Source organism: Amblyomma maculatum, chromosome 2 (genome assembly GCF_055883805.1).
Source record: "Amblyomma maculatum isolate TAMU_Amacu chromosome 2, ASM5588380v1, whole genome shotgun sequence".
NCBI lineage: Eukaryota > Metazoa > Arthropoda > Arachnida > Ixodida > Ixodidae > Amblyomma > Amblyomma maculatum.
In genome coordinates this window covers 27,784,617-27,800,472 of record NC_139345.1, presented here as the reverse complement: position 1 = coordinate 27,800,472, position 15,856 = coordinate 27,784,617, and the positions used below count along the sequence as shown (strand labels likewise).

Genomic DNA, 15,856 nt, shown 5'->3' with positions numbered 1-15,856 from the left:
GGAGAGCTGCTCCTTGGACGCCATCCGCAAGGTAAACATTAGGCTTAGCAGGGCGATCCAAACGTTGGTGTCATCCGACGAGCAGCAAGGTGAAGGGGCCCCCGCTGTCCATCGGCAGGTCCCAGAAGCCAACGTGACAGGAGGGTGTTGTTCCCGCAGGCGCGCCTTTGTTGGCAGGTAGGGGTTGGCCTCCTCTCCCGTCAAGCCGGACTGGTTCCGTGAGACTCCGAGCTTCGGTGATTCACGGCCGCAGGGCAGCAGGCAGGAACGTAAACAATGGCAGCAGGTCCAGGCGGCTTCACTTGATATCTGCACAACCCTCCGGATCTCCAAAAAGGTTGAATAAATTGAGCAAAATGACCATTTGGTAAAATGCGGGCCAATGCGAGTGCCAAACAATTTTATCCGGCACCGCACTGCGTTCCGTTAATCCGAACGAAGCACGGGCATCCGCGGTTCGTTTGCCGGCATAATAATCTGGTTCCACAAAATTTCAGATTCTCCTTCTCAGCCCAAAAATACCAAGTTCATTTGAACGAAGTTAACTTTCTCTAATCCAGCGAGATGTTCGGCTACAGCGAGGTCAATATAAAGCAAGCAAAACGCATTTGCGCATGCTGTATGCCACGGTTAGACTGTCCTCCGACGTGCGACAGGCAGCTCCCAAAAAGAGCCTTAAGCCTATTCGCTCTAGCGCTAAGGACAATAGCTAGAACGCAGCGCCGCGAGGATGTGCATCTCCGCCAAGGAACCCAGGGTGGCCCTACTCGCTCGCTGCCATCCAAAGGCAACTTCTGAGCGAACGGCGCCCACCGCGTCCAGCGGTGTCGGAGCGCCCCGGTGCTTTCCGGCAATCACGGCTGCAATACCAGTCAGCCGATTGCGGCACCTGGCTCCCAGAGCCTAAGAGACAGAAGAGGTAATATTTACAACTATATACAAGAAAAGTAGGGCCACTGTCCCGGCTGAGGCACTCACTCGCTTCCGGCGTGCTGTTCTCCGTGGACGGCTCGGTCTCGTGCTCCATGTACGGACCTCGTGGCTGTACCTCTCTAAGGTCTCGGCGCGCACACACACACACACACAAATACATGCACGACCATTTGTTCTCGCTGCAACTCCTCCCACCTCGTCGTCAAGAAAGCATATTAGCCTTGCTAGCATAGCGATGTCGGGTCAGGCCTAATGTTAAAAGTCCGGGCAGCCACTCCACGCCGCGAACTGACTATCGCCCTTTGTCCCTAGGGAGGGGTAACTAGCTCAAGTGCTTCTGCACGAGAGAACCACGTTGAGGCGCCATTGTGGGTGTTTAAGATGTTTAAGGGGGGACCGGTCTTCCGCCCCGCTCCTACTCCGCAGATGCAGCGTCCTCGCTAGCGACCCGCGGAGGGGAACAAAGGGACAAAGGACGGGGACGACACATAGTAATACTCGAATGCTATTTATTGCACTTGCAAATAATACAGAGCAGTTTTCCTTGGAAGGGCAAGGCTATGTAAGAAGGGCTGTTGACTCACCGGCTGGGGAATGGGGGTGCGACTTCGGCGGCGGACATTTGAACGCGCCGTGAATATGGCGGCCGGGATCTCCCGTGCGCGCCGCATTCTTCGGACGTGCGGTATTTACCGGTCGCTTCGCCGTTGAGAACCAGAAGATGGGCGGTCGGGCGCGACGGGTCCTCCCGTGTGCGCTGCGTACTCCGTGCCCGCTATCCCCCGGCATTTGCCGGAAGAGGCGGCGGGAGACGACCGCTCTCGCTGCCGGCATGGATCCAGAAGCTCCCTCTCGTCTTCTCGCGGGAACTCGCGTAGACGTCTTGGTGGCGCACCCATTGCTGGTCTCCTTCCCCCAAGGGGAGGTATTTACCTCCTCTCCCAGCCGGCGCTGCCATGAAGCTCGTTGGGGTGGTGGTGGTCGGTCGCGGCGAAGGGGGAGGAAACTGGTTTTCCACATTAGCTAAGTATTTAACTGGTGCTGTTGACTTCTTCACTTGAAGGATGCCTAATTATGGCCTTCAGTGCAGTTTTGTCAGAGCAGATGGCTGCGACCACATCAGAAGTGCAGCGTGAAATTCTAGAAGCTTAGCGCGTGAAGAAACCGGATACCGAGATGGCGCAGTGGAGTTTTTGTGCCTTGGGGAGTCTGCCTTTTTCTGTGCAAAAGGATGACACCATTGCCTATGTTTTTTCGACTTCCGATCGAAAGGGCAACTTGACCCGTTCGACATTTGCCGATTGAAAACGAGGACGGTATTTCATATGGCTTTAGGCCTGCATAGTATATCGTACGGCGAAGAAGGATCGGTGCGTCAGGCACAACTGGACGCACGACCTGTCAGAGAGTAATTTAAGGAAGTCATTGTCAGATTATCGAAATAGCCAACCTTGTGGATCCGGTACCTGCACATGATCTTTAAAATCAGTAAATAACTTTTAGCCATGTTACATTCTTCTATAACTATTATATAATTTCATTGCGATAAAGAAAAAACAACTAGATGGCGCAGTGATCTAACACGGTTGCTGGCGAAGCTGATCTCTTTACTTTGACCTTGTTCGAAACTAGCTGGAAGGGAGTTTTTCGAGCGCTTTCTCGTTGAATGCTTCACAGCCACCTCAACGAAATCCAAGAGTACCAGTCGTAATGCTCGTGCATTAAAAGCGCAGAATTGGCTTGTTTCTTTGTCTGTCGTTTGAACCACTTTTATTTTTCTTGTGCTACGTACAGCTAAGGACACGTATTTTTCTTAGTACAAGGCTGCTTGTTTCAGCTTTTAGCATTCACATTCCGGCACATAAACCAGCCAACTTTTTGAGAACACAGAAAACAAAGTTTTCTGCCTGGCTCATGGCCACGTAGCAACCGCACCGGTTGAACATTCTCTAGGTTTGGCATTACTGAGTACTGAGTGAACTGTCGTTGTGTTAGCATCGCGGGTGCACCGATATTATGCTGCGTATACAGCTAGGCTAACAACCAGGATGCTTCTCTGTAGCATATACCGGAGATAAATGTTTCTTAAAAAACGTAAAGCATGCATTATCCAGATGCGCCTTAATTCTTAAAGTTTAAACTGTGTAGTATGAAAGGTGACGCCGCGTCTGGAGCGTTCAGCGCTGTAATCTAACTTCTGCGACTTCGACTGTGCCCCGCAGCGGTGATTCAATTCTTAGGACGTTGTACTGCTGAACCTAAAGGCGCGGGCTTGAACCCGGCCACAGCGGCCGCTTTTCGATGGGGGCAGAATCTTAAGCAAGGCGCCCGTGTACTTTGTGATGTCAGTGAACTGTGTACTGTGGTCGAAAGTTCCAGAATTCCCCACTACGGCATCCTTCATAGCCTCACTCGCTTTGAGACATTAGACTCTAAAAAACTAAAACCTTAACTGTGACTTTCTCTCGGGATCCGTGCACTGCCGCTTTATAGGCTTCGTTGATTTCACCAGGTAGCCTAAACGGGTATCGCAGTCAGTTTCCAAGCCTTTCCACCTAATACTTTTGTCTTCTTATAGTCGTTCGTGCTACCTTGTTTTACTAGTTTCCATTGGTAGAGAGGATTCTTCGTACAAACGCCTGATATAGCTTCCACGGCCTGCAAGCATATGGGCACCCTAAGTCGTGGGAAGGAAACGCCCTACACATGCACGTTAGCGTAGCGTCACGACCCGTACCGACAAGCGGCGGTCCCAGACGAGACGAGAAACACCTCGAGCTCGTCCTGTTTGGCGTTCCGCGTGGTCGCGCTTCTCCGATCTCGCCTCCCTGCCTTCACGCCACGCCCAGAGCAACGCGCATTCCGAATCATGTCATTCCTGCGTCTCGGTCTCTCAAGTTCAAGGTGGTAGACAGCTGCAGCCTCCTCCTCGATTCCGTTTCTTGCCCCCTTCTTCGTGCTCCGCCAAAAATAACGCATCGTATATATATGAAGCGTGCGGGTGCACACATATCATTCCTCCCTTCTGCCAAGAAGTCTGACGGCTGGCGCCGGTCGTGCATTTTCTGCCGCCGAGAGCCGCGCTCACCGATGCGGACGCCGGAATCGGCAAACAGCGCGGAACGCCTTCGCGACAGCTGTGATCGCAGGACGAACCGCCGCCGCAGGAGCCAAGTATTCCTCTCGCGCATTGAAGCTCCCCATTCTGAAGCCCCGACCTGCGCGGTCCGAGCGTTCATTACTCCGAAGTCTTCTTTTCGCTTGCTCCCCAGTGCAGCTCCTTCGAACTTCTTCCGCACGAAGGAGCGAAGAGCAATCATTTCTCAGTACCCGGGGTCGTGTCAGCCGCGGCTGCAGACTGAGAAACCTCAAGTCATTCAGCCTTCGGGGCCGTCGTCTCCTCCCGCGAGTCTCAGAATAGCACTCGCGCGTATGACGTGATCCACCCCCTCTTTCCTCTCCGGTGAGGACGATGGCGACGCGGTCGTCTCTTTCGCGAGGGTGCTCTTTACTCCGAGCCCGACCATGGCTGGTCTTTTCGTGGATAAGAAGTGCCGGATGAGTGGCGCGTGTCGTCAGCGAGCTCAGTGACGAGAGCTTGTCGTTGTGACGCGCCGTCGTCAGTCGTCGCGAGAAGCAGCGCGTCTGTCTCACTGGCACGCTACAGCTGACGAGGCGGTGCTTTTACTCGGTTTTTCGAAAAGTTGCCTTGTCGCCTCAATTACTTCTCTCAGCAAATCTTTCTGGGGAACCTCGGTCAAATTGCTGTGCGTGCCTGCCTATGTGTGTGAGTGCGCACGAATGTTTTTCCGTATGCACACATTTATGCATATCTTTTTGTGAGGTATGACGTCCCAAAGCAACTCAGGCTATGAGAGACGCCGCAGTGGAAGGCACCGGAGATTTTGACCACCCGGGGTTCCTTCACGTGCGCTGACATCGCACAGCACGCGGGCGCTTTGCTTTTCACCTCCATCGAAAAGATTCGATACCGCATTCTTGGGCACAGAAGTCGAGCGCCCTAACCATTGCACCTCCGCGGCGGGTTTGTTTGTTTGTTTTTTTTTTCGGTCTTAATTCCAGTGTAGTCAACACCGTCCTTTTGTGTATCGATACATCTTCTGGTCCGGCCATTTCATTTTTCTTGTCCCCTGTACTCATGGTTCTGTGTAGTTCTTTTATCTGCGCATTTTTCCGGCCTTCGAATGTTTGACACTCTTTATATAGATATTTCGGTTGCGCTGCGTTAGTGGCAACAGAAAAGCATTAATTTAAGACTGCCTCTATGCATACTGCAGCCAAAGAGTTGTCTACGATGCACAGATCAGAACAGATCAGAAGGAGCGCCGCGCATAAAAACAAAATGATGGCCAAGAGACCTCCGTCACGAAAATGCGGATGGCAAAGATGACGGCTGTAAGGGGAAAAAAAAAAAAAAAATGCGCGGTAGCTCTTTCACTGGAAATGAGGCCCGAACTGCATGCGCCGCGATGGGTGAAATGAAGGAAGCGGAATAAAAAGAGAGAAGCACGAAAAGGTACAGATGTAGGCCAGTTTTGTGGCTATAGGGAGGACAGTTAACCGATAAACGCACTGGGCGGTGGCAGAACACGATGCAAATGGTCTGTGCCCTGGGTCTGCTGCGGTTAGTCGTCTTTATCGAGAGGAATTGGCCCGTCCACTTGTGCTGAGGCTGGGGTGTTGAAACTCATCGCATGTCCGGGCAGCGCAGGCATCTCTGCGCAAACTCTCCTTGCTGGCGGAAGGGTCGATGTCTTTTAGAGCGCAGCAAACTATGCCGAGCAGCGATGGCACACGTTCGCTTCACGAGCAGCCTTACTGACGCATTGTTCTCGCTTTCTTCTTTAAACCTCGAATGACATTTCGCCATCTAATAGGGATAACCAAGAGAAAACAGGCTTGCTTCGCGCAACACTCCGTTTGCCCTAATGCATCACCTTGGACAATCACCATTGCATGAAGTTGGCTAGGTTTGACGCTTGCTAAATTCAGCTTGGAATTCACAAGTAGAAGGCATCTACTCATCCGTCTTTCGAAATGTCTTTTTTTTTATGTAATACACAAATTAGAATGAAAGAAAACTCCATCCGAGTTTCGTTATTGCAAAAATCGTTGTTATCGTCGCTGAAATATTTTTTGTATGCCTTGTAGATGTTTGTTTGGTAACAAAGGACGAATTTATCGCTGAGGAAAATCCATTCGATCCTTTCACACGCACATTGTATTCTGCAGTCAACAAAAATCTGTAAACGTGCGTGCTCGAGCTCATATATATATATATTGCTGAAATAAAATGAATTGCTCAAATTTTTTAGAAACTCGGAAATCGTATATATTGCGTGTACAATTGTGCACACTGAACGATGCCTATAATATGCGTCGGAATAGTGGGCACCTGAACCGCACCGTAAGGGAAAGGTTAGGAAGGTGGGAGTGAAAGCGGAAATAATTTTGACCATCTGAGGAACTTTAAAGTCCACTGACATCATACAGCACATGGGCGCTTCTCCGTTTCACCTTCATCGAAACGCAGCCGCCGGCGGTCGGATTCGAACCCGGATACTTCGGTACTATAGTCGGGCATTTTAACCTCCGCGTCGCCGCGGAGGGGCACAATTACTGAAATACAAGTCCGAATTTTCTACTCACTTCTGCCGTAGGCTCAACTTCAGTGTATTCGTCAACAGAAAGCGAGCTTTGCATCTGAGACAGCTCCATTCATTGTCGACAGGAAAAGCAGATCAATAGATGAATTTGGAGACTTGCACCGACTCCTTCCGTGGTCTGAATGTCTTCAAAAACAAGACTTTCTCTTGGATATCCAATTGTCATGAACAGGCTAAATCAGAAAGCGTAGCGGACAAAGGCGCATTTTGGTGAACTTGGAGCACGATGTGCATTAATGTGCACCCACTCGGACGCACAAATTTATTCGCAGGATAAAGTACATGCTTGTGCACAAATATTTTAATTCCGTTGTGATTGGCACCTATTTCGATAGAGAGGCATATCTACGGCATCCTTCGTTAACGCATTGCACATACCTCAGAAAAAGTACAGCACTCGCATTGGCAAGCCGAAGAACGGCGTGATCTTCTTAGCTATTTTTGACAATCAGTTCGTATCTTGATCAAGATGTGGCACTACCTATCTGTAAACCAAGATGTGGGAAACTGCCCTAGACCCGCATAAAAAAAAAATATCAAAAGTCACGCGCACAAATGTCGACGCTTTGTCGCAAATGATTAGCTATGGAGCACTTTCTCACCACCATTTCATGGATGCTAACGAGCGCGAAAAGACACGGACCCAGGGGAGGGGGACGGGACCCTCCCGTGTCCATGGCTTCGAAAGAGTTGAAAAAGTGTCAGAGGAGGAATGAGCTCTGTGGCATTTTCTGTTCTCCATCACTCAATTCAAACTTGTTACGTCAAGAAATAGGAGGACTCCGTGATTGCGGTGTGGGAGTGAGTGGCACAGGTTTAGCCTAACCTCAAGGATCTACACGAGGCTGTCTTGGCGTCACCGCTATTGGCTTGTGAAAACAGCCGATGCTGGAGACACTTGTATTTCACTTTTCTCCTATCCTTTAAAGATTACAAATACTTCGTTTTGAGTGAAAACCAGGCTATTTGTTATCTAATTGTTACAGGCGTCAGTATGTGCTTAACTTTGAATATAAACTTAAAAAAAAATGGCTTCTTCTAACTGTGAAACGCAGTTGGCTCATTAATGCTTGATCACCCCAGATATTTCACTTATGAGCAGAGCTGTATAAGAAGGGCAGCACGTAACATGATTTGAGTCCTCCAGCTAAATTTAGCCATAGGGCACGAGTCACAGAGAGACAGAGAGATGAGTGAAGTGCAGTGAGTTTGACCTGGCGATGCACAGTATACAGCAGCGATGAGGTGCACACTTCCGAATCTGAACCCTTTATCTTCCAGTACTATCAACTCGAACCAGTGTTTCCTTATATTTATTTTATTATTTTTTTTTTTTTTTGCCCCGCAATTTTTCTTCCGTGGCTGACTTGGCTCAGTGGTTGCGATTTGTGTCTGATACTAACTAGTGCCAATGCTTCTAATTTGTTTGCATACTTGAAACCCATGTTTTTACTGTGATTTCGCGCATGGAGGCGTTTGTCGTCGAAACAAAAGGCATGCAAATGGGAGGCGCCTAACGAACCGTTACGAGCCTGATCCCTGCGACGGACGTAGGGAGGTCGACGGAGCAGTGCACCGGCACGAAATTGGCGTGGCAGGATGCGCGCCCTTTTTGTTTTTCGCTTGCCTGTCAGCCTCTCGCTTATTCTTTTCTACACTTGATTTTTTGTGTCGGCGCATTTTTATAGGCTCCATTTAACGTACACCGCGGGAAGAGTTTGTGCTTGGCTTGCTTGTGAGCCGAAAGGAAACCACCCAGGATAAATCCGCTTTATTGTTCGCCTTTCGATTCCTTCTTTATTTCTTTTTCTTTAAATTCGCTGCGCTCCGTTGCCTTCGTTCGTCTAACAGCGCGTGATGCCTGCAGAGCGTGCACTTGCGTTTTCCTTTGTTCTCCATCCTGGCCGCAGACAGATTGCGAAGTGATTACAACGCCCGTCACTTTGTGCCATTTACGCTTTCAACCGAAAGCGCGCTCCAGATTTCAGGAACGGGGCGTGCAAGGCAGGCATATTTCAGTGTGCCCCCCCCCCCCCCCCCCCCCCTACCCTTTCCCTCCGCACACGCGCTCACAAATGACGTTGCGGCGAAAAGGAGCGCCGTGTTCTCGATTCTGCGTGCAGCATCAACATGTGACATTGGTCCGTGTAAATCCCTGTACCGATCAGTTGCTTCAGAACAGAGCCTGGCACTGTAGGCAGAGGGGTTGCCCACTGTTCCCTGCTGGGAAACGTTTATATTCCGCCCAGCTTACGTCTAGGAGGAGGAATAACATTTTATTTTATATTTCCTTATCTTCCTGAGTGAAGTCCTCAGTCCAGGGCTCCATGTGCCACATTGCGCTTGCTGTAGCAAACGGGCAGGCCCTAAACACAGTGTATATGATTTGCACGTGTACATCAAAGGGCCTTGCCTACTTCAGAGAGTATGAGAAAAAAAAAAGTGCACAGCATTCGTCGTAGACGAATTGTCTTAGGAACTGGCTGTACAAATCGTGCTGTTCTCCTCGAGTGCTGCCATTTGTGTCTCGGGCCCATTTTTTGCTCGTGATTTTACGTTACTTACTGTGTGTTGCATTTCGAACGGTCTGTTGTGCACTCGGCATTAACTCGGATTTTATTGCATGAATAACTGATCAACCGAAAATCGGTCAGCCATGAAGAAGAAAAAAAATGCGATCGGAAATTATACCTCGAGCAAAAGGCAAGTACCAGAACAATGTTATGAGTCCCTTCCTGTTTTATTCAACTCCACGGTTCCTAACTGCTCTCCGCAATGCTATCGTAAACAAATATTCCGCCAGCCTGTCACCTTGGCTGTTGCAGCAAAGCACACAATCTCATTCTTATATGCTGCGGACCTCACTGGGCAGGTACTGCTGCTGCTGATGCTGTTCATGGCGCGTTTTCCATCAGTAACGAAGAACGGTTGGCGAGCATGCATCTGTCGTGGTTCACAAGTCCGTTCACAACCACTTTAGTTCCTCAGAATCCGTGTTATCATTTTTTTTTTCGTTGCTTTTCAAATGTACGCTTATCGATTATCCCGGTCCGAAAAATTCGTGCCGTCAGACGTTTACTGTTGACAGAGACTTAAGCTGAAGAAACCGTATGAGGAACATAAAGCGGACTTACGCTTCGTCTATTCGACCCTCTTTAAGACCTGGAGTCGGGGAGTATTTAGCAAACCGAGTGCATTGAATACTTCCGGCGTTTCCTTCGAACTGACATGCGCGAATATGTCGTTTTTCGCGATTCTCACCACTGTTGGTTTAGTTGTTGTTGTTGTTTTTTCTATCTTTCGCGCGAGCGCTTCGTTAATAACTGGAGTTCTAAAAGGTTTTTCGCGTAATTCTCTTTGAATACGCTGCTGATTATGGAGTATATGTGCGGGCTTGTAGCCACGGCTGCCTGGATGACTGCTGTTATGTCGTCGTTGGTAAGACGAATGGTGAGCCTGTTGGCATTAATGGGAGAAATACTTTGTTAAGCTTGTGAATGTTCGTGACACCCGCTGTTGTCAAAATGCACTGTTTCACCTGTCGTGCTCTTGCGCAGCTCGCTGGACCGATTGGAGCGGTGCCTGCAGGCGGCGTCCAGCAACGCGGGCTGCAAGGAGGAAGTGAGCTCACTGGTGTCCACGCTGCTTCGCGTGGCCCGGAACCTGCTTGGGGACGTGTACAAGACCCGTTGCAGGTTCAAGTGCAGCTCTGCTTGGTCTGCCTCCGCGCCGCAGCTCGTGCTCCTGCTGCTCGTGGCAGCAGTCGCCGCGGCCCTGGGGCGCTCTTAGGCACTGCGGACACGCACCACCTCGCGTCGACTGCCAGGGTAGCCGAGGGTGCGAGTAATGGAAACCACGGAGTCCTGCATCGTACGCTCCGATACGACGTGCTTCGCCCTCGGCAACCTCATGAGTACATCGCGGTGTCGCGCTTTGCCACGGAAAGGCGCGCGCCCGGTCACAGTGACTACGTTTAGAACGATGGGCATTCTTCTCCTTCACAGGACGCGCACTGTCATCACGGTGACGCGAGCGCCTAACCACGGAATCTCAAAAACAGGTGCGACGCTTGAATATGCGGCTATATCGAGTGCTCCAATGGCATCGTCGTGCTTCTTGCGGGGCATCGCTGCCGTAGAAACGTTAAAGCTCGGAATCTGAGCGGCGAACGAGGCGGCACCTGTCCGTGTGCACGGGAACTCACCACTGCGAAGCCTCCTCTGCATTGCTGTGCTCAATCTATACTGTGGAACTGGAAAAGCAACTGCTTTGCTATGGCAGTGCGCGGAGTGTGTGGCGTTTTTATTTCGTTAACCGCCGATTTCCTTTGTGGTTCTCGTGGGCAGCGCAGCGCGCCGCGAACGGGTAGTAAACTATGACGTAACATGTCGGGCTGTGTTTACCCTACTATTTTCTTCGCTGTGCCCACTCTGGACCAATAAGTGTTTTGCAACAAATAACGTTTGGCTCGATGGAAAACATGATCAGGTGTGCTTTACAAGCTCGCTTTCATGCTTTTTTTTTTCTATTTCCTGGATATTAAATGGCGGTTACTCGGCACTGAAAGGAGTTCACCGTGACCATAGAGATACATGACTAAATTCGTCGTAAACACGTCAGCAGTGCAGAAGCAGGCACTGGTTTAAGCAATACGAAGCGTTAAATGACCAAGGAGAGCGTACGTAGTACGTAACACGCACATATTTTACTTCCTTTTCAAGGAAGTAAAATTATATCTCAAAAGTTGAATTGTTCGTCGTGTAATTGACTTGCTGGGGCTAAATGTTGAGTTTTATCGCTGTTATTTCTCGGTTACCTTTAGCCTGGGGTGGCACAACAAAAGCGGAAAACAAGGCCGCACTGCTGCAAAGGACAGCCGCCTTCTCCTTTGTTCCGGTGGTTGTACCTAACGGTTGTTGCTTTCGTACTTAAGCGTTCGGGTGACTTAGTCGTGGTAGCAACACGCATCATCACTAAGCCTATACAGCGCCCCTGATTTTCCCAGCGTTCCCTGTTTTTGCAGTGTTGTAATTTTACCGACGTACGCCAGCCCGGCCTCTCTTTTACATTTCCTGGTTCATGGATGTCTACAGCTAGGCACCATGCCTGTGGTCCCACAACATCCTTGACAATTTTTTTTTAATCCACGCCGTACAAGCAGCCTCCTACCTTCCGCCGTCGCTTCCTGTGTCGGCGTGCAGTGTGTCACGTGTTTGCATAGGCGTGCGTGCGCGCGTGTGATCGCGTGTGTGTGCGTGCAAGTCTGAGACTACGGGGACTTCGGGTATACTTCGTGGCTGTGTTTTGACCAGCTCAGCTACTACGGCGTCACCACTCCAACCGTCGTCGGTGCATAAACTCAGAGCCTCCTTCGATCAGCGTCGGCTGCACTTGTCCTCGTTGGATGCGCCATAATTGTGACGGCTGCGCGGATTGGCTATCGCTGCGAGAAGCCAGTTGCGTGACACTGCAGAGTGCGTGAACGACGAAGGCCATTCTTGCGTAGGCGCTACAACTGCTTTCGGAGGGTCTTTTGAATGAAATGATGTGCTGTTTTTTTGTGTGGAAATTTGGCGCGTGCATCGCGGTATCTGCCCTTGTTGACATTTTCCCAAGTGACGAATGAGCCAGAAAGCAGTAAGCCGAATCTGGATGTACGCCGAGTCGGCTAGTTTGGTGAAGTGAGAGCTTTTGGTCGCAGCAAGAGAACGAACGATCAGTCAGGTTAATTCAGAAGTGTTCTTATTTTGATATTTTGGCTTGAAGCTTTATGATCTGAAGGTTCGAAATGCACGAGGGCTTCACTAGAATGTGGCGAATGAAGCAGGTGCAGTTGTTCGTTCATTTTTGTGCCGGAGTTTTCAGTTTGCGTCTTGTGCCATTTGACGGTCCTGGAGGGACGCTTAAGCAACATTTTCACACATGCACTAATTGTTGGCGTTCCAAAACTTAGCCCGAAATCTTGCTCGATATGTATATGTGGAGTACTTGTAGGCGGCGAGACGTAATATGAGGGGGTAGCTAAGCACTCCTTCGGTCCTAGGCAATGTTCTGCGTTCAGAATGGACAATTTGTAATAAACCTACTTGTAGGCGGCGACACGTAATATGATGGGGTAGCTAAGCACTCCTTCGGCCCTAGGCAATGTTCTGCATTCAGAATGAACAATTTGTAATAAAACTTGGCAGTCTCGTGACTGGGCGACGGCCGCATAGTGGCGGGTGTGTCGTGCTTACATGACGATGCAACGTGTGTGACACCGTGTGTAGCTTTAATGCTCAAAAAAAAAAAAAAAAAAAGTCTGTGTAAAGCCCTGGCGTACCAGTTGGACTTGGGGGACTTGGTTCCAGCCCGGGCTGCAATTAGTTTTTCTTTGTTGTTGTTTCAGCGAGGGTGTGCGTCTCCGATCGAGTGCTGTGACCTAGTGAAGGTGCGGTGCCCTCGGAAGAACGATGGGCTTCGTTCGACTCGGCTGGACTTGGTTCTCGGTGGAAAACATTGCATACTTTAAACCTGCAATAGTGGATGTGTGTTACTGGGACATTGCACTGCGAGAAAAAATGTAGATACTGATTTTTTTATCGGTGGATTTTTTTTTTTTCCCTGCGGTGTTCGTTTTGCATTACGCGGCAGGTGCTGCAGGTGCGCAGCGCAAGATGTGGAGGAAACCCATCCCGCTTACTCCCCTGTGTCACCACAGTGTCCAAACACACAATGTTTTAGTCTCAGCTCCGGCACACACGTAAAGCAATGAAATGTTTTCATAATTAGTGTCTTTATTTTAAGTTTTTCTTTTTGCGGTGCTCATGAGTGCTTTGTGCATTGATACTCTGCTCTGGTGTCTTGTTTATGTCTGATGAGCAGTCAGGTCGTAGTCGACTAACGACCTTAGAAGGGTACAAGAGTTGAGCTCAGGTGAAATGCGTCACTTTGTTGTCGATGGAGGTGCCGTCGGCAACAGCCGTTCAGGGGGTTGGGATAGCTGCCCACCGCCCTGAGGCAAGCTATCAGAAAAACCAAAGACTCAGATTATTACCAGAGTTATAACTTATCGCTACACAGTATTTGCCAGCACTGTTCGCCATCATTTCTCTGATTCTGTTTGACAATTTACTATTTCCTGCCTTTGAAGCGTTCCGTGACTCGTCCGTGGAGCTAAGATTGGTCTAAATGATTGACCTAAATGATTGGCCTCAATGTCTGGCTTCAATTAATTTGGTATATTTGTTCGCAACTGGGCTTTAGCGACTGAATGCAATAATTGCGTTGAAGTGTGTGCGGCAGTTCAGCGCCACCAGCATTCACGTAAATGTACGCTGATAGGCGTGGGCGCGTGGGCAAAGTACGGCGCAGATCGTGTTTCCACGTGGTCAGAAACCATGATTTGGGAAGCGTTGCATCCATGTTTGTAAAATGACGCGCGTTCAAATAAATTACCAATGTTTTATATTTCCAAGATGGCAACATGGTATTTATATTTAGTGCGGAACTGTTGAAGCAAGGGATCGTCACGCCTGATACGTTTACATCGGACCCCAGATGGAATTGCACGCATACAGTCGAAAAGTCGTCCACAAACGATGTCCGAAATTTTAAAATATAGCAATGAAGTCAGGGATTTGCCCAAAGGGGCGCAGCTTATGTTCTTCAGCATTTCTGATGCACATGTGTCCACTCGTGTATGCGCGCTACAGTGCTTGATGTTTCACTTTCCTCTGTGTTTTTAGGGCGAAACTGACCGCCATTTCCCGTTCAAGCGAGTGCTGCGTTCTCGTTTCTACTTTTTGCACAATGATCCACTGTTATAACAGACAGAGTACATATTTTGTGCGATACCTGTAACTCCAGGTACAAAGTTCTTTTTTAAACAATGTTTCTTTCCGGCCTATACGCAAGCCCGCTTTTCCTGCTTTTTCATTTCCGCGCGCACTTTCGGAGCTGCTTTCATTCCTTTATTTCGTGGCAGGGGACTCTCGAGGGCAGTTATTCTGGCTGTAGTTTACGATCAAACTCCACAATCAGTGCTGGCAACGCAAAAACATTTACCTGCGTACGGTCAGATAAGGCGCGATGGACGGCGTCTCTACGGATGCACTTATTTTATTTTCTTTGTCGGAGACACCCGGCGATGTGTTCGCTGATGCCTGCTTTTTGCGAACGAGCGGAAAAACTGCCCATCGAGAACTTGCCTGTACTGAAAAAGCCTCTCATTCTTGAATTCACTTACAGAAAAACGAAAAGTGCTGATATATTGAAGTTGTTGATCCTGTTGTAGTTGTGATTAAAAACTGAGCTCATTTTTCTCATCACTCATTGTTCTCGTGTTTGTTTTGATTCGGGTCTGTCGAAAGGGAGGTTCCCGCGCAGGTCATGTGTTGTTGAATAATAGAAGACCTCGTGCCCGTTGACCTGCGCTGTTCGCGCTTCTCTCCGCGGTCATGCTCATCACACGAACCATCGAGATGTGCTGCCCCTCGTTTCAGGTGAGTCGAGCCCTGGGCGCGCTCTCTACGTATGAGACGCACTCGGGGGTGCTGACGCCGATGAAGGAAATTGTGGATAGGCTCGCCCGTGTTCTCGCGGCAGCTGCAACTGGAAAGCGACCAAGCGCGTCGCTAAACGCGCCAAGAAGAAAGGGACGCTGAGGCAGTGATGAGAGAGAGAAGCGACTAAACGCGGCCGCACGCAAGTAAAAAGCGGCTGGTGGTTCTTCAAGCCGCGAAAACAGCCGAAGAGGACGATGCGCACTGCTCAGCTCGAAGGCACACTCGGAAACCATGCAAGGGACCTGGCCGCGATACAGAGTGCTGTTACCGCCACCAGTCAGTCAGCCATCCTAAAATATGCGCGCCTTTCGTGTAGGGGCAAATGCATGCTTACACGCACTTGCGACGACGGTATACGGAACCTTCTGCTTGAGATTTTTGAACGCTAAAAAAAATTGTGGCGGCTCAACTTGGTTAAGCCTGGATATGCGTAGCGAAAGCTACCAAATGGATTGTGCACAAAGTCCGACTTCAACTTTTTCGTCGCCGATGCACTGACTGCAACCCGTATAGTTTAGTCGGCGAAATGTAGTTCAGGTCTCTCTGTTAACCCATGATAGCATAGTACTGCGAGCCTGCCCTTTAGTACAGTAAATGCATAGCATTCTAGAATATTTCTAGAACACTGTAGTATATGCCTCATCTGTCCTTCCAGCCACACTAAGCCCTATGATATAGTATTTAATACTT

The 15,856-nt window shown here is 49.5% G+C and overlaps 1 protein-coding gene across 2 annotated transcripts in view; it reads left to right on the top strand.

Annotated features, from left to right (window-relative positions):
- LOC146198201 (uncharacterized) overlaps positions 1-14,929 on the top strand; it is a 289,671-nt gene extending 274,742 nt beyond the window's left edge. For both annotated transcript variants that reach the window (XM_084593600.1, XM_084593601.1), the window contains one exon: positions 10,178-14,929. In XM_084593600.1, the coding sequence (XP_084449726.1) occupies positions 10,178-10,409 (232 nt within the window). In that variant the 3' untranslated portion in view covers positions 10,410-14,929. The remainder of the gene's footprint in view (positions 1-10,177) is intronic.
- The last annotated feature ends 927 nt before the right edge of the window (positions 14,930-15,856 follow it).